Source organism: Xyrauchen texanus, chromosome 18 (genome assembly GCF_025860055.1).
Source record: "Xyrauchen texanus isolate HMW12.3.18 chromosome 18, RBS_HiC_50CHRs, whole genome shotgun sequence".
Lineage (NCBI taxonomy): Eukaryota > Metazoa > Chordata > Actinopteri > Cypriniformes > Catostomidae > Xyrauchen > Xyrauchen texanus.
The window spans coordinates 20,661,124-20,686,118 of record NC_068293.1 but is presented as its reverse complement, the minus strand read 5'-3'; the positions used below and the strand labels follow the sequence as shown (position 1 = coordinate 20,686,118).

The following is a 24,995-nucleotide window of genomic DNA, read 5'->3' as shown; positions in this document are numbered from 1 at the left end:
TTATGGTGTTCTAAAATTCAAAACAACTGTTTTCAATGAAGGTACCCACACTCTGTTGGCGGCACCCAGCTACGACTCTGGAGGCTGCTCAAAACACAGGCACGTCGATGCGGTTCAGGTGGCAGACATTAAACACAAAAGTTACTAACGTTTTGCCCTTCTTCAAGAATGAACAACGCTAGAGTAAATAATCTATATCTTTTGATAATGATTTGGGTCGAATTTAATGGAAAAATGCGAGTTGTGCTCTGTGGCGTGGCAGAGATTTGAGCACCATCTGGAGATGTAGCTTAGCGCTGCCAACAGACGCCGAGAGGCGGTGTGCGTACCTACATTGAAAACAGATGTTTCGAATTTTAGAACACGCCATTTCGTCCTCCAGACGCATCCAGTGTGTGTCCCCCTTTAAAGTGGCTCTAGGTATGATTGTTTAGAAAGAAATGAGACAGTCTCAAATTATCAGCAGGCAGTGTTATTGTATCAACCTGTACAATTATAAATCATCAAGAAAACGTGCAAACGTGTGCCAATATTTGCATACACAATAGACTAGCATTCTAGTGTGGAATTTATTTTTTACTTTATAAACCTTAACCCAATATCCAATGTGCAAATCAAGAGTTAAGAAAAGTATTGCTCTGTTTAGGTTAGAACCCTCTCCATCAAAGAGTTGATGTATAATTGCACAATTTGTGGCACCTGGCTACCATACATGTAGTAAATAAGTTGAATTAATTAAAAATGTGTAATGGTTGGGAAAGGCACACTGTTAAAAATATACACAAACTTGAAAACTTCTCCTTGTTTCTACAACACAATGCACAGTGAATCCATCATAATTTGGAGGAGGTATGGTTAGAACTGAAGGAAATTAGTAATGAAATTCAAGCAAGCTGTCCATGGTGGATAAGCGTCCAACGGCAAATGTTTTTAGTAGAAGACAGAAAAGCTTCTCCGACTAGTTCAGCTCATCCTGCACCAGTCCTCTTCTTAAATCCGCCATGTGTCGTAGTGCTGCTAAGCAATGAACTTTACTGAAATGCATAATGATCAGTTACAATCCTCAAAAAACATCCACAAAAAGGAGGTTGCACTGCACATAGGCAAGAAAATGTGCACAAACAAAATGGCCATCTCGGTTCTCCATTATAATGCAGTAGTGCACAACTGGACAGGACCTGCCATGTCCCCAATTCCAACTGCAGGTTAATCAGTGGACTCCTCCATTGCATGATTTGGTATGCATATGAAAAACTGTCTCCATTGGGTGAAAGGGGATGGACTGCTTATAAACAGGATTAAATGCCTAAGAGGAAGACAAGGGGGAGAGACACACCCAGACGGGAAAATAGGTCAGACAGGATCATTGAAATGCACATGGTAACAAGGGTAGAGCGAGCAGAGCCTTTGAACACAAGCTTTGGAATGATCATCATGACTGATTTGTACTCCCATCTGACTGATGCATTCCAAAATGTCTTATGGTTTCAATCAAAGCCTAGTTGTTTTTGTCCTATTGATGACTTAAAGTTGCCAGTACAGAATTTTTACAAACAGTGCTACATGTATGAATTCCTGTAGCTTTGTCATAATATATATACAATAAAAATATGTGCCTAAAAAGTTACAAATAATATTCAAAATGTTATATTTAATTGTTTCATAACTTTGTGGAATGCAATACAAGATCTCTGAATTACACATGGAAAAACATCATGAGCAAGTTTTGAAGTTCTGAAAATATTCTCAAGTATATTTCACGGCACTTTCCACGTATACTAAGTAAAAAATAGGGCCTGAAACTCAAGGCCTGAGACTAGGACCTAAAAAAGTTAGATATTGGTGGATATCCTCACCATCTCATATCGTGCCCGTGAACGTGCACTTTGGAAGCGGGCAAACTCGCGGTGGTCATGGATGGTGATAACCAGTTTCCAGAGAGCTAACAGAACAATACCCATCAACAGGATGCTGCCAATAACTGCCTGGAGTACCGTCATGGCATTTGGGGCAACAGCACACTCTGTAAACATACAAAAAGGCATAAATGCTTGGCTATAATGCTTAAAGGGATAGTTCACCCAAAAAAGAAAATTCTCTTATCATTTACTCACACTCATGCCACCCCAGATGTGTATGACTTTCTTTCTTCTGCAAAAAATTAACAATTTTAAAATAATATTTTAGCTCTGTTGGTCCTCACAATGCAAGTGAATGGTGACCAAATTTTTGAAGGTTCAAAAGGCAGTCTAAAAGCAATCCATACTCCAGTGGTTAAAATCAATGAATTCTGAAGTGATATGATAGGTGTGGGTGAGAAACAGATCAATATTTAAGTCCTTTTTAAACTGTAAATCTACACTGTTCTTTCACTTGTGCATTCTGGTGTGGAAGTGACATTCACTTTCATATTCAGCCACCTACTGGTTGGGTCTGGTCAAAGATGAAGATTGATAGTAAAAAATAACTTAAATATTGATCTTTTCTCACCCACACCTATCATATCGCTTCAGAAGACATTGATTTAACCACTGGAGTCTTATGGATTACTTTTATGCCTCCTTTATGTCATTTTTGGATCTTCTGAGTTCTTGTCACCATTCACTTGCATTGTTTGGAACAACAGAGCAGAGATATTCTTCTAAAAATCTTAATTTTTGTTCTGCAGAAGAAAGAAAGTCATGCTCATCTGGGATGGCATGAGGGTGAGTAAATGATGAGAGAATTTTCATTTTTGGGTGAACTATCCCGTTAATGGAAACAACATTTACCCTTGTTTGCACCAAATCTAAAGGAAGAAACGGCAATAAAAATATGCAACTTCTTATACTTTGCTAGTTTCTTACTTTACACTTTCCAAGCAGGAGTGTGCTTAAAATGAATTAACACAAAACACTGACCTGGTTCTTTAAGTGCGGTTAAGACCGACTGACCGTTGGCATGTTCAGAGTATGTGAACTTCATCACACAGTCATGCTCTGTCTTATAGATGCAACGAACAGTGTTAGGATCATCTGTTTCTAAAAAAAAAAAAAAAAGATGGTGAGAGGAAAGGAGTGGATTGAAAGAGCAGTCTAGTAAAAATAAAACAGCTGGACAAACTGTGGCTGAGGCACAAGAGAGAGAGAGAAAAACACTGAGCCAACAGCACAATCCTGAGATTATTATTGGACCAGAGCTTGCATTCCTCAGCAAGGACACCGATTATCAAGAACACTTGGATATTATTGTAATTAAAATCCCCTAAAGACTAGAAGTCTCTCCTTTTTCTAGAAGGGCTAAAAGTTTCAGGAATGTAAATGTGGAGTCCATTAAGGAAGTCAGCTGACTGAAACAGCAGAGAAATGTTGTGAAACATCAAATCCATGACACCTCCTTTTGCAAATATGGCTGACATAGAAAGGCTTTAAAAGAGTTCACAAGCTTCCTGAATGTTTCACTACAGCATCTCAACCAATAAAAAAAAAAGCTCCATACTGCTCCAAACAAATGACTCATTCAAACATGCATTCTTGGATGAACCTATAGTACCTCTAGTAATGAAAAAAAAACTGTTAAAAAACTCCCGGGAAAGTTTATTAATGGCTTTCAATCTCACACAAAACCTACATGAATTATTACAAATGAAAGATTCACAAAAATCATTCAGAGACATACTGTACATTTAAAGTATGTGCATTTGTGGTGAGGTGGGCGTGGCCAAGTGACATCTGTGGAGAGTGAGGCTGGGAGAGGAAGAACGGTAAGGATGGACACCTGTGGGAAATCCCTTCTAACAACTGTTTTGTGTTGCATTGAAAGCTGGAGAGGGATAAAAGGGCAATCCAAAGAGAGATGCCGGAGGAGAGAGAGAGAGCAGAAGATGAGCTGTGTGTTTATTTGTTGTGCTGAAAAGAAAAACATTTTTGGTGACTCTGAAAAGTGTATAAAAAAGTCTTATGTTGGACATTTACCCAGCCCTCACTTCCTCCTTATGAAGAGAACTAGAGATCTGTCACAGTGGTGCCGAAACCAGGGATTAGGAGGAAACGATGGCCAACGTAAGACTTTATCTTTTAAGTCATTCTCTCCTGGACTCGCTCTCCACAGACATCACTCGGCCACGCCCACCTCACCACAGCATTATACAGTGGTATTTTGATCGCTTTTCACAATGTCTGAATGTCTTTGCATAGATGAAATATCAAACTATCTTGCTTCTGCAAACAAATGATGCAAAAACGTTTCACAGAACACTTTTTAAACTGGTTTCAAGGTGGTTTTTAGATGAAATATGTAGTAATTTCCCCTTCGAATTCATATCCCTGCAGACTAATGACAGTTTATCATGGGTTATATTTGACCAAATATGACAATCAGAAAGTGTAAAAATACATTTTGTCTTAATTTTGAATAACGTATCTACTGTTTTATGATTTTAAACCTAACAAACCCATTTTGTGGAATGTTTTGCTTCAAAAGTGTGTTGTGCTATCAATCTTTAATGTGAATACCACCTGGCATTATATTTTGTTATAAAATGCAAGGACACTATATATAATAAATGTTATGCAAGAATAGTAGGGTTGTTATAAAGAGAGAGCAGTAAGTACTGGCTTTCACAGTGGCTCTGCTGAGACGTCCAGGCTTACATTCTAGATAATAACATAAACAGAGCTGGCCATGAAACACCACAAACTATGCTTCACCCTGCTGCTAATAACACACATATGACCTGGAAGCACAAACTCTGGAGCACAACCACTGAGTCCTGGTGTGCAAGAAAACAGACTGAGCTCTAAAGCTTTTAATGCAAGTTGCAATTTTTTTTTTTATTGAAAGCAAGTCACAACATTCCCTCTTGATAACAGTGCCCATGTAAAAAGTGCATGCTAAAAGAAGCATTCATTTCCATGAGCAGAAGTAGATTTGAAGGAGAATGGTTGGGAATATGCTATAAAGATTATTTATGACATTTCTTTGTAGCTGAAGTTTCATTCTCCAGCCACTGCAGTGGGCAACTGTGTTTATCCAGCAGAACTGACTGCTGAAATGAAACAGTGCAGGAAAAACACTTAGTTTCACATTGTTAAGAGGACATGGAATTGATGCACTGTGCTGTAGCATGCACATTTTGGGTGTCAAGTTCCACTTTATTGAGAAACGCAGATTTAAAGCAATCAAATGCACTTCATAGGTCAAAAGTCTTATTCACTGTAACTTTCATATCTAATCTGAACCTTAAGTATGTGTTTTATTCAAACCTTATTTTAAATTAAAAATTTTATATTTTTTTATAATTAAAAATAAATACAAATATAACACTTAACTCTGATCTTGTATACAAAACCAGTTGATCACCATGTATTATATTGAATGAAAGGTTAGAACATTACTTAATCTTAAGGGGTACTTAATAATCATGTAAATAATAATTAAAAAAAGGTTGTGAATCGCTATTCAAACCAATTCAATATTGGGTCTTATACAGAAAACAGAGCAGTATTTGTTCTTTGTCTACGAGTAAAGAGTCTCCGCCACAAAACACTGACCAAACACTCAAAAGTCAAATAGTGTGTACTCACTAAGGGTTTCCACGGTGATGATCTCATCCTTGCACATGCGCTGGCAGGTCTGGTTGTCAGCGAGTCTGCCTGTATTGAAGAGACGACACTCGATGCATTCCCTGATGAAAGACATTCAGTACAATCATTCAAACAGTATCATAATACTGAACAGACTGATAGAGTTGAGTATAAATACAGGTCAGTGCCAGAGGAAAGACATGTCAGACTGTTTAAAGCCTGTTAATCAGCTACGATTGAAGTCTAAATGAAGATCATAATTGGGTGTATGTCCAAACTGTTAAAGATTCTTTCATCTGACCAGAACTTTTTGACAACAAAAGGACAATCAATACGTTTTAAAAAGGAAAGGTTATGACCAGGGTCCAAAAGAAACTGTCAATGCGAAAATAATTAGCATTAGCTGGGAAATAAAATGTTATGAAAGATACACAAAACTTCTACAAATGAAAACATCTGCTGCGTGCATTCTGTGACATTTATCTCAGGTGATAAAATGTATCATCACAAATGTATCTAGGATGCCTAGATCTCTCTCTCTCTCTCTCTCTCTCTCTCTCTCTCTCTCTCTCTCTCTCTCTCACTTCATTTGATGACACATAAAACATTTCTCATAACCTTTCAGTGATGTTGCAGATCTTTCTGATCCATTTACAACCACTTTAAAAACTTGTCAAAATGACCCAAAATACCATGGATGGGTTTAGCTGCCAAAATGAAAATATGAGGAACAAAATCATGAGGTGCCTTCACATTTTTGAGATGTGTGAAGTGATGGTGCGTGTATGATGGTGTGAGTTTGTTCCAATTATGCAAAAAAAAAAAAAAAAAAAAAGAAAGAGAAAAAAAATAATATATTTTACAATTATAATAATGAATGTACAGTTATGTGGAAGGTAAGAAATATTAACGGTAATTTTACATACATACGGAAGCCCGCAGAGGCAAAGCAGTTTTTTTTTATTTTATATTGTGTTTTTCAACATGACAGAATAAGTTAGCTATATTATATATACATTAGTTTTAGCATCTCTTACCTCTTTGTTCCACAGGCGTCTGGACAGGTAGGACATTTCTCACATGTGTGCCCAAATGCCCCTGGCTCTGTGCACTGACATTGCCCACACACACAGCTGCCCCGTCCGCTACAGATCTTGCCATCGTCTGACACACAGGAAGCCGTCTCTGTAGAGCAATTACAGTTGTCTCCAATATAACCAGCATGACATTTACACTCACCGCAATGGCATTCCCCATGACCTGATGGAAAAATAAGAGGGGGAGAGAATAAACTTTATATAACTTTTATCTAACATTTTTTAAGTTATGTTTGTGTCAAATGGCTGGTTTGTGCAGTGCTTGAATGTACAATAATCTTTCTACACTAACAGCGAGTTAAAATCTGGCATAGGCAAGAGATATAAACACAAAGACCTCTCAGAGAAAGCCTTTGCAAATATACACGCATCATACACCGATAAGCCACAACATTAAAACCAGCTGCCTAATATTGTGTAGGTCCCCCCTTGTGCCACCAAAACAGCACCAACCCGCATCCATCCACAGAACTGCCGCTCACTGTATGTTTTTTTGTTTTTGCCACCTTTCGGAGTGAATTCTAGAGACTGTTGTATGTGAAAATCCCAGGAGATCAGTAGTTACAGAAATACTTAAACCAGCCCATATGGCACCAACAATCATCCATGCGATTATCTAATCAGCCATCGTGTTGCAGCAGTGCATAAAATCATGCATATACAGGTCAGGAGCTTCAGTTAATGTTCACATCAACCATCTGAATGGTGAGAAAATGTGATCTCAGTGATTTGAACCGTGGCATGATTGTTGGTGCCAGATGGGCTGGTTTGAGTATATCTTTAACTGTTGATCTCCTGGGATTTTCAAGCACAACAGTCTCTAGAATTTACTCAGATGGTGCAAAAACAAAAAGCATCCAGTGAGCGGCAGTTCTGCTGATGGAAATGCATTCTTGATGAGAGAGGTCAACAGAGAACGGCCAGACTGTTTCAAACTGACAAAGTCTACGGTAACTCAGATAACCACTCTGTACAACTGTAGTGAGAAGATTATGATCTCAGAGTGCTGTTCTGAGATGCGGGTTGGTGCTGTTTTGGTGGCATGAGGAGGACCTACACAAAATTAGGCAAGTGGTTTTAATTTTGTGGCTGATCGGTGAAAATATTGCACACACAAAGAGAGAGCAAGAGAGTTTGTGCATAACCATAATTTACTTGCAATGAGGTCATTATATTAATAGAAAACAAAAGTGTTCCACATTTCTCAGCCATACCAGAACCATCAAGACGGCCACTGTCTACTTGACCCACAATCCCAGTCAAACACGGTCCATTGCAGTGCACATTCCTACAGACTGATTGCATGCGGATCTCTTCATTCCAACATGAAGGGATCTTGGCTTATTCTTCCATCACTGAGCATATGCAAAACTGGTCTCTGTGGGCTGCAGCAAATGTGCCAATGTGTCAAAACACTTGTGGTCGCTGCATGAATGACCTGATTGAAATGTGATATTATGATGTGGTAATCGCTGTTTAAAAATATGGCTAGTAGCCCAGAGGGTTGATCTTACAGTGAAAATGTACAATACAGCACACTTTCATGTAAAATCAGATACCTGTAAATCTTTCTGTATTATTCTGTGTGTGACAGCAGCAGCCTCAAACCAATAGGTGCAAAAGAACTAGGAAATGTTGGAAAAAGTGCTCTATTGGCAAAATACTCTAAAGTTGCAGTTTTGTAGTTACAGAATGTCATAGAGCAACATCTTGGGAATATTTTCTTAAAAGAATACTTCACCCCAAAATGAAAATTATGTCATTATTTACTCACCATCATGTCATTCTGAACACATATGCATTATTTATTCAGTGGAACACAAAGGGTACATTTTTGAAAAATATTTATGCAGCTCATTACATATAACAACAATCCATAGTGTCAAAAAAGAGGGTTTGAGTCAAAGGGGTAGTTCACCCAAAAATGAAAATTCTCTCATCATTTACTCACCCTCATGCCAGATGTGCATGACTTTGTTTCTTCAGAAGAACAAAAATGCATTTATTTGTTTTAGAAAAATATCTCTGTAGCCTGCATAGTCTGATAGCTTGTTGTAACATAATTTTGTATTTTAACCTCAAGATATGCATTTGGATTTACACAGTATTTAGACATTATCAAACTATTATTTGTCAAAGTTTAGCATTTTAAATTTGATTTGAAGTGTCAGTTTTTACAGTTAATGTCATGCTTGTAATCAAACATGACCATGGTGTTACAAAGAGAAGACAGATAATAAGCATTTTCTACCAATAATTTATTTCAAACATAAAAATGTAATAGCTCAAACTAAGTAAATGCATAATAATGCCAAGAAAATGAACATCAAGAAACAAGAACTGCAAAATTCAGAAAATTCAATTAGAGTATAAAACAGAAGAAACAGAGTAAACATTTAGCAATTTCAAACTTTCTATAGTATAGTTTGTGTGTTTGTGCATGTGTGTCAGATAGCTGTCTTGGATGACTTGGAATGCCAACAATGACCAAAACATGGCAGTACAGCTCCACTTATTGATGCCCTGGTTCTCTGTGTGTGTTCTGCATAGTGAGTGTGTATCATCTCATCCCTTCATTTCTGAGTGTGTGTGTGTGTGTTTAGCATTGTAACTGGTTTATTTATTTATATTTTGGCAAATGTAAAAAAAGCTCTGTGTTAGAGTCTCATCATTTAATGTTTGTGTGTGTGTGTGTGTGTGTGTGTGTGTGTGTGTGTGAGTGAGTTTTGCACTGAGGATGTTTTAGAGTCTCACCCTGTATTTTCTATGTATTTTTTCCTGCATTGTGGCTGATTTATTGATTGTATTTGACAGATCAAAATTTTTTTAAATTGCTCTGCTTTTTGGTCTTTCCCATTCATTTTCAATGGTTGGTAAATTTTGGCCACAAATACCAAAGGTGCCTCTTTTTTATTTTTTTTACAAACACTTAAACTTATTGAATCAAGCCCAGTTTTATTTTATTTTTTGCTATGTTCAGATGGAAAATGGAGGAAAAGTCACCATATTTTGTACTGCTCAGATAAAGCAAACCATTTTTATTAAATGAGGAAAATGTATTTAGGTTTTATGGATTACTTCCATGTTTTCTCTGTGATTTTTGGAGCTACAAAGTTCTGGTCACCATTCAATTGCATTGTATAGACCTACAGAGTAGAGATATTCTTCTAAAAATCTCAGTTTGTGTTCAGAAGAAGAAAGAAAGATACCATAGAATGTTTGTCCTGCCCAAAACTCATTCCTCATTCAACCTGAGTTTTTGTTGCAATGTCTGGCTGGTTGTGACGCTCAAACAAACAGAGCAATTTTGTGATAGCACCACATAGCAATTGTTTATATATTTAGGGGGGGTTAACCTTCGAATTGTTTACTTATAGTCTCTGCAAATTAATCTGGGACAGGAGAAGGCATTGTGGCATTATTATAAATAATTTTAAAAATGACACTAAGAAATTAGCCTCAGGGTGTGTTTCTTTGAACCACTGTGAGATTCCAGAATACAACTCTTCCAATGAACACCTCTGTGTTGAGTAAACTCCCTTTACTGAATGAATTGACCTCTGAACAAATCTGGTATGAACAACGACATGTTGTGACATGTGTTCTCCACATCTGCTTTCTTAATCCTTTTTAAAAGGTGCACATGTGACGGTATGGAAGACTCTTGGTACTCTCTAAAGCTTCACCATTCTACTGAATGAGTGGAATGTTTAAGTTACCTAAGATATTTGGAACTATTATCTTTCATTTTGCAAATGTAATGTATTGAACCACAATTGAAAGCCATTACCTATACACAAACAAAAAAACTGAACATTTGTAGAGTAGAATCAATGCAAACCTGCTTTTTCAGCATTCAACACTTGCAGTCTTTTATTTAGGTCACTGAATAAATGTGTTGTTGCCATGCCAGAAAAGCAGATCCATGTTTCAAAGCCTCTGGGAAGCCCATTGTTTTTACCACATCCATAATCAAATTCACACATGAGAGAGTCCAAAGCCATGCAGGCAATGGCAATAACCAGTAGACCACAAGTATCAGACTATGTATGCGTGTAAAGCTTCAGTCAAAACAGAGACTTTGCTTGCAAATTACAGGGTTTGAATAGTTTAAACCCAAGAAATCCCACTGCAGACAAGTCTGTAAAGAGCATATCGATCTTTAAGCAATAAAGATGTCTTTTCTAACTTGATAGGCTTCTAACTTGACAAAGAATATGTGTAGGTTTATAATTTTTCATTAACTTTGTATACAGATATATGAGTCATGACTGTTTTGCCCTAAATTTAACCAGATTGATTACACAGACATGCACTATTCCAAAGCGGACAATTAAACGTTATTAAATTAAGTATACTCTCGAAAACATTTAATTGTCTTAATATCAAGCTGAGTTTTCCAATGCAAGTTATTTCCAAAGGTAGGAAATGACAAGTCCAAATCTTTCCTTTCTGCATGCTTCAGTCTTTTGTTTAAAACTACATTTTACTTAAAAAAAAAACACAAGATGAGATTTCTGGGTTTTTGACATCCAGCCACAACTTTTGGTATTACACCAAAATAAAAGAACTTTAAAATGTAGGACATGTATCTTGCCGTGCAAAGGCAAAACGCAGTAATTACAAATTTGGTCAAAACTGAGTTATGACTGGTTTCTCTTAGACCCCATTTACACCTCATGTATTAAGATGCTTTTGAGTGATCCAATCACATGGCTTTAAAGAAATATTTCACCCAAAAAAAGAAAATTCTCTTATCATTTACTCACCCTCATGCCATCCCAGATGTGTATGATTATCTTTCATCTGCAGAACACAAATTAAGATTTTTAGAAGAATATCTCAGCTCTATTGGTCCTCCAGTGTTGTAGTACCTTTGTAGGATAGAATTGGCTGATATTTATTCTTCTTAAAAGAATAATGTAATAACTGTATATGGCAATGAAACAAATATTATTTCAACAAGCTATTACATTAAATGGCTGCAAAAATCATTTGTAAAACCCCCTGACCAGTGCTTTTTAACCTTGACCAGTGCTTCCTGTTATAAAGACCTTTTGACCCTCTGCAGTTCCACAGGAACAGAAGATCTTCCAGTTCAAGCAACAGGAAAAACATTCCTCTCTATATAGTGACACCCCAGCTTACACCATCCCTTTAAAATGAAAAGCTTGAGCTATTCCAGCATATTTTCACAGTCCTCTCGGTTTATACAGAAAAGTCACCAATCATAACCAGTGTTGGGGAGTAACAAATACTTGTAACAGGATTAGTATTCCACTACAGTTACAATTTAAGTAATTGGTAATTAGAATACAGTTACATTCATAATGTATTTTGATTACTGAAGAGATTACTTGGCATTTTATTGTAATTTGTTTCATTTAATATTTAGTCCATTCAGATGAAAACATTTATACATATATGTCACGTTCCTCTGTTGTCTGCCCTGTGTCTCACTAGTCTATTGTTAAAGAACTACACTTCCCAGTATCCACCTGTCATCATCACTGCCATTTTGTTCATTGTTCTCACCTGTGTCCAATTTAGTCATCACTCCCTGTGTATTTAAGCCCTGCTTCTTGTTTTCTCCTGGTCTGTCGTTGTATGTTGTCAAGCCTGGAATGTTTCCCTGCCCGAGTTCTCAGTTTTATGTCATCGTGTTTAGTTTCCTGTTTGCCCATTGTGGCTGTTTTCTTTGTGTTTATTTGTTTGTTTGTTTTAATAAAGTTTAGCTGCATTTAGATCCACGCTCCTCATCTGCTTCCAAGCCTCCCATTCGTTACAGAACGATTCACCACAAATGGATCTAGCAGCTTATCCGGCGAATTACCGGCTCCTTTGCCTCAAGCAGGGGGACCGCCCTTTGGAGGACCACGTCCAAGATTTTCTGGAGCTGGCACAAATCTCTGATTTCCCCGACCACGCCCTGGTGGTATTCTTCCGGGGTAGCTTGAACGGGTCTCTGAGGGAGCGGTTGCCGCCCGGCGAATCGTTGCTGGACACTCCTCAATTATGTGGAGGAGACCCTACGAGTCAGCAGATCGCCGCCCACTATGGGCGATCTGGAGGATGGCGCTACCGCTCTTCCCATGAAGGTACTCCCCTGTCTGCCACGATTCGTCTCCCCACGCCCGTCCTGACTTACAGGCTGCCAACCTCGTCCGCTTCAGAGCGGTGTGCCCGCTTCCGCGATCCTCGAGCGGCGTGCTCAACTCGTCCGCCGGAGGAAGAGAAGCGCCTGCCCGGTCTGCGAGCCAGAGCCCACGCCTGTCACTGTGGCGAGCCAGAGCCTGCGCCCACGTCAGCCCGCGGTGGCGAGCCTGCGCCCACGTCAGCCCGCGGTGGCGAGCCTGCGCCCACGTCAGCCACGGTGAGCGAGCCTGCGCCCTCGTCAGCCCCGGTCAACCAGCCAGAGCCATTAGCCTCAGCCATCAGGGAGCCAGCGCCTGTAGCCTCCGATGTCAGGGAGCCAGCGCCTGTAACCTCCGATGTCAGGGAGCCAGCGCCGGCAGCCTCGACCGTCCACGAGCCGGCGCCGGCAGCCTCGACCGTCCAAGAGACAGCGCCAGCAGCCATGGCCGTCCAAAAGCCAGCGCCAGTGGTCGTGCCCGTCCAAGAGTTAGCACCTCTTGAGCCTCTCGAGCCTCCTACGGCTCCGCCTCCCGAGCCTCCTACGGATCTGCTCCCAGAGACTTCAGAGCTTTCTACGGCTCCGCCTCCCGAGCCTCCTACGGCTCCGCCTCCCGAGCCTCCTACGGATCTGCTCCCAGAGACTCCAGAGCTTCCTAGGGCTCCGCCTCCTGAGCTTCCTATGGCTCCGCCTCCTGAGCTTCCTACGGCTCCGCCTCCCGAGCCTCCTACGGCTCTGCTCCCAGAGACTTCTGAGCTTTCTGGGGCTCCGCCTCTCGAGCCTCCTACGGCTCGGCTCCCAGAGCCTCCCGAGCCTCCTGACCCGGCCCCTATCTTGTGGCCTCCTCCCAGGCCTCCTGACCCGGCCCCTGTCCTGTGGCCTCCTCCCAGGGCCCCTGACCCTGTTCCTGACCTGTGGCCTCCTCCCGGGCCTCCTGACCCGGCCCCTGTCCTGTGGCCTCCTCCCGGGCCCCCTGACCCAGTCCCTGTCCTGTGGCCTCCTCCCAGGCCTCCTGACCCAGTCCCTGTCCAGTGGCCTCCCCCCAGGTTCCCCAAACCTGTCCTTGCCCTGTGGCCAACTTCCAGACCTCCTGAACCTATCCTTGTCCTGTGGCCATCTCCCAGACCACCTGAACCTGTCCTTGCCCTCTGTGCCCCCTTGGACTTCCTGCCTGCCCTCTGTGCCCCCCTTGGACTTCCTGCCTGCCCTTTGTGCCCCCTTGGACTTCCTGCCTGCCCTTTGTGCCCCCTTGGACTTCCTGCCTGCCCTCTGTGCCCCCTTGGACTGCCTGTCGTGCCCCCTTGGACTTCCTGCCTGCCCTCTGTGCCCCCTTGGACTGCCTGTCTGCCCCCTGTGCCTCCTTGATCTGTCAGTTTGCCCCTTGTGCTCCCTTGATCTGTCGGTTTGCCCCTTGTGCTCCCTTGGTCTGTCTGTGTGCCCCCCCCTCCTTGGATGATTTTTTGTTTGGAGTATTTCCTTTTTTCTTTTTTCTGAGGAGTGTCTGGAAGCCGCTCCTTTGAGGGGGGCTATGTCACATTCCTTTGTTGTCTGCCCTGTGTCTCACTAGTCTATTGTTATAGAAGTACAATTTCCAGTATCCACCTGTCATCATCACTGCCATTTTGTTCATTGTTCTCACCTATGTCCAGTTTAGTCATCACTCCCTGTGTATTTAAGCCCTGCTTCTTGTTTTCTCCTGGTCTGTCGTTGTATGTTGTCAAGCCTGGAATGTTTCCCTGCCCGAGTTCTCAGTTTTATGTCATCGTGTTTAGTTTCCTGTTTGCTCATTGTGGCTGTTTTCTTTGTGTTTATTCGTTTGTTTGTTTTAATAAAGTTTAGCTGCATTTAGATCCACGCTCCTCATCTGCTTCCAAGCCTCCCATTCGTTACAATATAAATTATGTGATCCAAAGTGCATTTGAACAGCAGTGAACCACTTTCTTATGATGCGTTACATTCATACAAGCAAATCGAGAAGTAATTTTGAAGTAAGTTTGGAGCAGAAGAAATAGAAATAAACCTTGTATAAATGGTCAGCATTACGCTAAGATAAAATGGTATTTCTAGCCATTTTACATGCACATGTTACCAGGCACGATCATACTATTTATAAGAAAATTAACTTTGGATCATAACTTCTTTTCTAGTAAGAACTTTGATATTAGGGAACAAATCATATTCTTGATAATAATTTTTGTATTGTTTTCCTGAAAAAAGTATCTTAAAATCCTTAAAACAAGATCAATTACATTTATCTTGTTTTAGAAACAACACTGCATAAGATATTTATGTTTATCTGAGAATGTATTTTTACCATGTGTATTTTGTCTTTATGTACTGGCAGAAAAAAAAAATCTACCAGTAAAAAAGTATTTAGAATATGTTACTGACATTGAGTAATCTAACAGAATACATTACAAATTACATTTTACAGCATGTATTCTGTAATCTGTAGTGGAATACATTTCAAAAGTAACCCTCCCTACCCTGATAATGCATTTGTCTGCCAAGAGCAGCGTGAGCTACAATTACAGAGAGTGAATCTATGAAAGACTTTTGGGTCAGTATGAGACACTTCTGGTCATGTAATGGGCTCTAACCATGGACTGAACACACCCACCTATTCCCATTTCTCCTTAAAGTCAACTCAGTGATGTCACATTTATTATAAAAATGGGTCACTCCCATTACCATCATCTTGTATCAACAGCAGACCATTGAACATCATACAACTCTACAAATATGAGGCCAACCGCTTATCCTGTGTACAGGGTCGCGGGGGGCTGGAGCCTATCCCAGCTAACATTGGGCGAAAGGCGGGGGACACCCTGGACAGGTCGCCAGTCCATCGCAGGGCCACACATAGACAGACATACACACTCACACTCACCTCCACATCCACACCTAGGGCAATTTTTTTTGGAGACACCAATTAACCTAGCCTGCATGTCTTTTTGGATGGTGGGAGGAAGCCGGAGTATCCGGAGAGAACCCACGCAGACACGGGGAGAACATGCAAACTCCACACAGAAAGGCCGGGGCAACCAGGGTTTGAACCCACGACCTTCTTGCTGTGAGGCAACAGTGCTAACCGCTGCACCACCAGCAATGTCCTAGTCATTTTCCTAGTCTTCTTAATGACCATTCTTCAAAGGCCGCCACCCTCCCAATCTCCGAGCACAATTCATGAAATGAGGGCACTCTAGCTGACCTCCAACCCCTTAAAAGTATCTGTCTGGCAATCATGATGCTAGTTAGGACCATCTATTTATGTGTCTATTTTGTGCATCCTGTTTCCACTGATCATCCTTGAGATGTTTCTACAACTTGACTGGAGTCCACCTGTGGTAAATTCAGTTGATTGGACATGATTTGGAAAGGCACATAACTGTCTATATAAGGTCCCACAGTTAACAGTGCATATCAGAGCACAAACCAAGCCATGAAGTCCAAGGAATTGTCTGTAAACCTCAGAGACAGGATTGTATCCAGGCACAGATCTGGGGAAGGGTACTGAAATATTTCTGCAGCATTGAAGGTACCAATGAGCACAGTGGCCTCCATCATCCATAAATGGAAGTTTGGAACCACCAGGACTCTTCCTAGAGCTGGCTGTCCGGCCAAACTGAGCAATCAGGGGAGAAGGGCCTTAGACAGGGAGGTGGCCAAGAATCCAATGGTCACTCAAACAGAGCTCCAGCGTTTCTCTGTGGTAAGAGGAGAACCTTCCATCTCTGCAGCACTCCACCAATCAGGCCTGTATGGTAGAGTGGCCAGACGGAAGCCACTCCTCAGTAAAAGGCACAAGACAGCCCACCTGGAGTTTGCCAAAAGGCACCTGAAGGACTCTCAGACCATGAGAAACAAAATTCTCTGGTCTGATGAATCAAATATTGAACTCTTTAGCCTGAATGGCAAGCATCATGTCTGGAGGAATCCAGGCACCGCTCATCACCTGGTCAATACCATCCCTAAAGTGAAGCATGGTGGTGGCAGCATCATGCTGTGAGGATGTTTTTCAGTGGCAGGAACTGGGAGACTAGTCAGGATCGAGGGAAAGATGAATGCAGCAATGTACAGAGACCTCCTTGATGAAAACCTGCTCCAGAGCTCTGGACCTCAGACTGGGGTGAAGGTTCATCCTCCAACAGGACAACAACCCTAAGCACACAGCCAAGATAACAAAGGAGTGGCTACGGGACAACTCTGTGAATGTCCTTGAGTGGCCCAGCCAGAGCCCAGACTTGAAACCGATTGAACATCTCTGGCGAGATCTGAAAATGGATGTGCACCTATGCTCCCCATCCAACCTGATGAAGCTTGAGAGGTCCTGCAAAGAAGAATCGGAGAAACTGCCCAAAAATAGGAGTGCCAAGCTTGTAACATCATACATAAAAAGACTTGAGGCTGTAATCGGTGGCAAAGGTACTTCAACAAAGTATTGAGCAAAGGCTGTGAATACTTATGTACATTTGATTTTTTTCATTTTTTATTTTTAATAAATTTACAAAGATTTCAAACAAACTTCTTTCATGTTGTCATTATGGGGTATTGTTTGTAGAATTTTTAGGAAAATAATGAATTTAATCCATTTTGGAATAAGGCTGTAATATAACAAAATGTGGAAAAAGTGAAGTGCTGTGAATACTTTCCGGATGCACTGAGATTATATATACATACACACACATATATACATACACACACTATATATGAACATTTGGCAGTATAATTAAAATACATTATTTCTATATTTCTATACTTATAAATCAACAATTTTAAAATCAATAGTTTTATATTTTTCGTTTTTTATTTAATTATGCCATTCACGATGCTTCATGAGATTGTTGTTCCTTCCTGCCCTCATGGAAGACATTAGAGTCTTATATCTTTGTCTTTTCTTCCGATCTTAAGAAGGCCTCTTTTATGATAAATTCATGGTTAAGTTGCTGGTGTGTGCTTTACTAGGCAATTTACTGACTAAGACAAAGGAACATTGGGATTGTGGAACTGAACAAATTTCAAAAAGCAAACTAATCATACATGTCAGAGTGATCTGTAAAATGCAGCATCTAATAAAAGATTTAAAAGTTACCAAACTATGTAATGCTACCATAGAGTTTAATTTTCTTATTTGCTGTGCACATAATGTAGGTTGCAGGAGCTTTTGGTCTTGCAGACTGACTTCAGATCAGAGTTATAAAACAGTCATGGCTTGTGGTTTCTCAGTCGCTCTTTTGGTGGCAGCTTGAAATAGATCCTCTTTTGATTCTGAAAAAACACTTGCAAGAAAGCCCTGTAATCACAGCAGACGTGGGCTGCGCATTCTCTGCCACGTTCTACCTTCCACACATTTGAGGAACCACCAGCAGTTCTAATCCAGGGTCCTTCTCACTTTCCTGTCTGAGCCACATACAAACAATCTCATATCTCAACAGTCTCCATGCAAAGACTTCATATATAATTGTCACCACAGAGGCAGTAGTGATTCTTCCTTCCCTTCGAAAGAGGAAAAAAACTAGTGCTGGTATCACGGTATAAATCAGTTTGATGACTAGTGAATGCATGAGTAATTCAATTAATCTGTACAGTGGAAAATTCTAGACCCAATAAATACTAAGGTACAATAAAATATTTTAAGGAAATCTTTTTAAGGAAAATAATTTTGAAGAAACAGTCAAATACAATTAAATGATTGAAAGTAAAAAGAAAAATATTGAACCAATTTTTGTAACTATTTAAGAAATTCAATTTTTCCTCCTCAAGAACAAACATGCGTGACAGCAGCAGCTCTCTCTGCTGTGACATGGACCACAAAACAAATATTTTAGACACACGACAGTAAAACATCCAGAGACAACACAAGGGCCCCAAGGTCAAACATAGTTGATGTTGCTACTGGGAAATAAGCCAAAGGGGAGGGGAGGAGGGAACTATAATAGAAGTCATTCAGTTAACAGAATACCAAATTTCCAAGGTTTCACAGAGCTCTGATCAAACACTGACCGTATTAAGTGGGAGAGCACTGTGAATTTGTCAATCTAGAGGTTTTTTCCCAAGTCATCTAGTTTTCAAGTTCACGTCCTATCAGGATAACCCCAGGTGTAGCTCATCATGTTAACTATTGACAACCAGAAAGCGTCCAAATGCATTGTCTTAATTCTGAACAGTTTATTGTTTTACAATCTAAACCAAACAAAAACAAATAATGTTTATGGTTGTAAAAATTTTTCAAAGGAATAGTTCACACCAAAATTGTGATGTGTATGACTTTCTTGTGATGACCTTGCTATCCAGTTTCCACCAACACCCTGAACTTTGTGTACTTTCCTTAACAACGAAGATATTTATCAAAATTATTATTTTTTTTTTCAAAAACAAGAAATGCAGATATGTAGGCCTGGACACCAAAAGCTGCCTCTTGAAATGGTGAAAAAGTCTTTAAACAGAATTGTCTGTTAGAAGCCTAGATTTGGGGTCCGGTTTCTTTAGAGACTTCATCAGTACTGTCATGAATGATTAATGAGGCAGACGAGGAGATTCGGATCCAAACGCAGTTTTGAATTTTATTGAACCAAAACACCAAATGAACAACCCACGATGGGGAAAAGAAACATAAACTGAATAAGCTGACCAAGGTGGACACGAACAGGGCACTAGGGAGAGAAGCACACGCCAGGACAACATCAAACAACGATCGACGAAGACTGAACAAAGACACGGAGTATAAATACACAAACATGGGAAAAGGGGCCAATGAAAGAACAGAACTCAAACAAGATAACAAGGTGATTAACAGAAACCAAAGGAAAATTAACAAGGGCAGGTGCAAACAATGAACAGTGAACACAAGACTATGGAGGTACAAGCGTGACAAAAGTGAAAACTAAGGAAAACCAAAAGTGACAAAAATCACAAACAAAGGGCAACTGTGAGACAAGACAGGGTAACCGTTACATAGCCCCCCCCTCAAGGATCGGATACCAGACGATCCTTGACAACAAAAGACAAAAATCCACAAGAACAACATGAGGGCACCAGGGGCAAACAGACAGTACAAGTGGGCACATGGGCAGACAGGCAGACCAGGGGGGCACACTGGGCAGGCAGGAAGTCCGGGGGGCACAGAGGGCAAGACAGGCAGGTCCGGGAGGTGCCAGGGGCAGATAGGAAGTCCGGGGGGGAAATGAGACAGTCCACGAGGGCACGAATGAAGGTGAGACAGTCCACGGGGGCACAAGTGGAGATGAGGGTTAGGGGGCCAGGGAGGTATCGACCGGGCAGGGACAGGTTTTGATGGTCTGGAAGCTGGCCACCGGGCAAGGACAGGTTTGGGGAACCTGGGAGGAGGCCACTGGACGGGGACTGGGTCACGGGGCCTGGGAAGAGGCCACAGGACGGGAACAGGGTCAGAAGCCCCGGGAGGAGGCCACAAGACAGGGACCGGGTCAGGAGGCCTGGGAGGAGGCCACAGGATAGAGGCCGGCTTTGGTGGCCTGGGAGGTGGTCGTGGGCCAAGGGCCGGTTCAGGGGACCTGGGAGATGACCACAGGACAGAGGCCGGTTTTGGTGGCTTAGGAGATGGAGTGGCCACAGGGGAGGCCGGCGGAGCCGCGTGAGGCGGAGCCAAGGAGGACCTCTGAGGCGGAGCCGAGGGAGGTGATGACTCAGAAGGCCCAGAAGGCGGAGCTGAGGGAGGCTCAGGAGGTGAAACCGAAGGAGGCTCAGGAGGCGGAGCCGGGGTAGGCGGCGCCGTGGGAGGCTCTAGGAGCGGAGACCAGGAAGACTCTGGAGTCTCTGGGGGCAGAGACGTAGGAGGCTCTGAGGGTGGAGCCGTCAAAGGCTTGAGTGGCTTGAGAGGCGGTGCCGGAGGAGGCTCGGGAGGCGGAGCCATAGGAGGCTCGGGAGGCTCTGAGGGCGGAGCCGTCGAAGGCTTGAGTGGCTCGAGCGGCAGAGCCGTAGGAGGCTCGGGAGGCTCGGAGGGCGGTGCCGTCGAAGGCTTGAGTGGCTCGAGAGGCGGAGCCGTGGGAGGCTCTGAGGGCGGAGCCGTCGAAGGCTTGAGTGGCTCGAGAGGCGGAGCCGTGGGAGGCTCGGGAGGCTCAGAGGGCGGAGCCGTCGAAGGCTTGAGTGGATCGAGAGGCGGAGCCGGAGGAGTCTCGGGAGGCGGAGTCATAGGAGGCTCGGGAGGCTCTGAGGGCGGAGCCGTCGAAGGCTTGAGTGGCTCGAGAGGCGGAGCCGTAGGAGGCTCAAGAGGCTCTGGGGGTGGAGCCGCCAAAGGCTTGAGTGGATCGAGAGGCGGAGCAATAGGGAGGCTCTGGAGGCGGAGCCGTAGGAGGCTCTGGGGGCGGAGCCGCAGGAGGCCCCGTGAGGGCGGAGCTGCAGGAGGCTCGAGAGGCTCTGGGGCGGAGCCGTAGGGAGGCTCAAGAGGCTCTGGGGGCGGAGCCGTAGGGAGACTCGGGGCGGAGCCCTGGAAGGCTCGAGAGGCGGAGCCCTGGAAGGCCTCGAGAGGTTCAGGAGGCGGAGCCCTGGCAGGCTCGAGAGGCTTGAGGGGCGGAGCCCTGGCAGGCTCGAGAGGCTTGAGGGGCGGAGCCCTGGCAGGCTCGAGAGGCGGAGCTCTGGGAAGCTCAGGGGGCGGAGCTCTGGAAAGCTTGGGAGGCTTGAGAGACGGAGCCCTGGAAGACTCGAGAGACTTGAGGGGCGGAGCCCTGGAAGACTCGAGAGACTTGAGGGGCGGAGCCCTGGAAGGCTCGAGGGGCTTGAGGGGCGGAGCCCTGGTAGGCTCGAGAGGGTTGAGGGGCGGAGCCCTGGAAGGCTCGAGAGGGTTGAGGGGCGGAGCCCTGGAAGGCTTGAGAGGCGGAGCTCTGGGAAGCTCAGGGGGCGGAGCTCTGGAAAGCTTGGGAGGCTTGAGAGACGGAGCCCTGGAAGACTCGAGAGACTTGAGGGGCGGAGCCCTGGAAGACTCGAGAGACTTGAGGGGCGGAGCCCTGGAAGACTCGAGAGACTTGAGGGGCGGAGCCCTGGAAGGCTCGAGGGGCTTGAGGGGCGGAGCCCTGTTAGGCTCGAGAGGCTTGAGAGGCGGAGCCCTAGAAGGCCCGAGAGGCTTGAGAGGCGGAGCTCTGGGAAGCTCGGAGGGCGGAGCTCTGGAAAGCTCGGGAAACTCGGACGGCGGAGCTCTGGAAAGCTCGAAACTCGGAAGGCGGAGCTCTGGAAAGCTCGAAACTCGGAAGGCGGAGCTCTGGAAAGCTCGAAACTCGGAAGGCGGAGCTCTGGAAAGCTCGAAACTCAGAAGGCGGAGCTCTGGAAAGCTCGGGAGGAGGAGCCCTGGAAGACTCGAGAGGTGCTGGCTCTTGGACGATCGAGGCTTCTGGTGCTGGCTCTTGGACGGTCATGGCTACTGGCACTGGCTCTTGGACGGTCATGGCTACTGGCACTGGCTCGTGGACGGTCATGGCTTCTGGTGCTGGCTCTTGGACGGTCATGGCTACTGGCACTGGCTCTTGGATGGTCATGGCTACTGGCACTGGCTCGTGGACGGTCATGGCTACTGGCACTGGCTCTTGGACGGTCATGGCTACTGGCACTGGCTCTTGGACGGTCACGGCTACTGGCACTGGCTCTTGGACGGTCGAGGCTACAGGCGCTGGCTCTGGGACGGTCGAGGCGACAGGCACTGGCTCACTGACCTCTGAGGCGACAGGCTCCGGCTGGGTCACCGTGGCATGCGCCGGCCTGGGCTCGCTGGGCACTGAGGGCGGCGCCAAGGGGGGGTTTAGGGCACGGGGCGGAGGCTGGCGGAGGCTGGAGAGCAGACACCTTTCCCCTTCTCCTCCTCCTCCGGGCTGAGGCGACTGGCGAAGCTGGGAAGCTGTTCCTGGTCAGCGTGGCTTCAGGCTTGTTGACCATGGCTGGCAAGGGCTCAGGTTCGCTGACCGGGACAGGCGTGGGCTCAGGGGCAGGCAGAGCGGTCTCCACGGTTGATGGGATGCTCGCTAGTAGGGTCGCCTCTATGTAGTCCAGAAGACTCCAGCCGGGCGTTGGCAGTGGCGCCCGCTCCCTCAGCGAGGGGTTCAAGTTGTCCCTGAAGAAAACCATCAGCATTTCGTCCGGGAAGTTGGTTAGGTTCGCCAGGGGGAGGAAGTTGAGGACGTGGTCTACTATTGGGCGGTCTTCTTGTTTCAAGTTGAGCAACCGGTTGCTGGCCCAAAGAGCTGCTGGATCCATGATGTTGGTCGATCGTTCTGTCATGAATGATTAATGAGGCAGACGAGGAGATTCGGATCCAAACGCAGTTTTGAATTTTATTGAACCAAAACACCAAATGAACAACCCATGATGGGGAAAAGAAACATAAACTGAATAAGCTGACCAAGGTGGACACGAACAGGGCACTAGGGAGAGAAGCACACGCCAGGACAACATCAAACAACGATCGACGAAGACTGAACAAAGACACGGGGTATAAATACACAAACATGGGAAAAGGGGCCAATGAAAGAACAGAACTCAAACAAGATAACAAGGTGATTAACAGAAACCAAAGGCAAATTAACAAGGGCAGGTGCAAACAATGAACAGTGAACACAAGACTATGGAGGTACAAGCGTGACAAAAGTGAAAACTAAGGAATACCAAAAGTGACAAAATCACAAACAAAGGGCAACAGTGAGACAAGACAGGGTAACCGTTACAAGTACCAAGCAAAGATCACTGTTTTCCAATAAGAGAATAAAAATAGCGATAAGTTACTTCATTAAATGATTCCCACATGTCCCTCATATTCAGGAGAAGCACATGTGACTCACAGCTATTTAAGCAGAAAACCCCCCCCCAAAACATTTAAGATAATTAGAGCAGACAGAATTTTGTCTTAAGCCGACTTCACACTAGTAGACTCCAAACAACTTAATTTGGTTGAGGGTGTCACACTTGCTGACAGTTTTGATTAGACGTCAATGCATTCGTCTCTCATCTATTGGCCAGAGATTATTTTAATGATAATCACACCTGAAAATGACTAGAAAAAAATTAGCTAGTGTGATGTTGACTTCAAGGGTAACATCATGTGCTTTAGAGACAATGGCAATTACACAGTAGGCTTACTAGATAAATATAGTTTTCTTTTGAAACAAAGCCTTCTGATGCATTTTAAAAACAGGCATGGGAAAGCAAACACATTTTTGCTCAAAAGCCTATCAAAACTAAGTAATGCACATTACTTTTGAACCTGTACAGCTGACAACAGTTTAGGCCTCTGATCCAAATAAAGTGAGCAAGCTAAAATGAGCAACCACATACATTAGTTATAGGTTTCTTCCAAGGAGCAAACCAAGATGTTTCTATGCATGCTTTACTGCTGGTTTAATAGTGTAGTTTTGCACTAAATACTATTTGCACTAATAAACATTTCTAAAGAGGTCTTGCAGCCTCCTTGTACAAGAAATGCAAAGGAGGGATGTTGACAGTCCTGTTTGTCCTCACAATACCACTAACTACTGAGGTTTTCTGAGACACAGTGTTTAAGAGACTTTAACTCACCACTAATCTTACCTTGTCTAGTCCAACATGACCATGCATATAAAATCCTTTTAAATGAGGTAAAACAATCCAAAAGATTAGATATCATTTGAACAATAAAGAAATACTTCCAGAGGTATTCATAAGGGAGAAAGTAATTTAATTCTTATGGATTGTTGTATGGACATTTCTAAAATGCCTCACTACTGTGTGATGTAGAACAAGAGACTAGCCCCCTATCCCTAAATAGGAATGGGCATGGAAAAATCATTATCCTGTTAATATCATGTACCAGAGCCAGACATAATATTACGGTGGTGTTGTAATTACATTTTAGCAATGTGGTCAGTTAAAAAGAGACTGTAGCAGCTAAACAAGACCAATATAAACTGCTTTTCTAGCACACAAATCCAGAACACAGAATTACAGCTGTGATAAGTTTGTTAGCACTGATAGATTGCAGTGCACTAGTAAAGAGATTACACCACAAGACCTGAATGTGCTCTCTGATCCAACAGGCAGAGTGAAACTGCAGACACAACACTGAGAGTACTACCACAATTTAGACAATAATCCAGCTAAATCATAGAAATATGTAGGCAATACACAAAACATTATATTTCAAAGATGTACCTACTGTACTTGACATACAGTGGGGTCCAAAAGTCTGAACCACATTGAAAGGAACCT

General features: G+C 43.4%; 1 protein-coding gene across 1 annotated transcript in view; it reads right to left on the bottom strand.

Moving 5' to 3' along the window:
- Nucleotides 1-416: 416 nt before the first annotated feature.
- Nucleotides 417-24,995, bottom strand: part of itgb5 (integrin, beta 5) — a 48,879-nt gene continuing 24,300 nt past the window's right edge. Inside the window, exons 11-15 of the mRNA XM_052149014.1 lie at nucleotides 6,602-6,824; nucleotides 5,565-5,665; nucleotides 2,901-3,020; nucleotides 1,857-2,023; nucleotides 417-1,306 (exon numbers count right to left, since the gene is read on the bottom strand). Coding sequence (XP_052004974.1) covers nucleotides 1,211-1,306; nucleotides 1,857-2,023; nucleotides 2,901-3,020; nucleotides 5,565-5,665; nucleotides 6,602-6,824 — 707 coding nt within the window. The 3' untranslated portion in view covers nucleotides 417-1,210. The remainder of the gene's footprint in view (nucleotides 1,307-1,856; nucleotides 2,024-2,900; nucleotides 3,021-5,564; nucleotides 5,666-6,601; nucleotides 6,825-24,995) is intronic.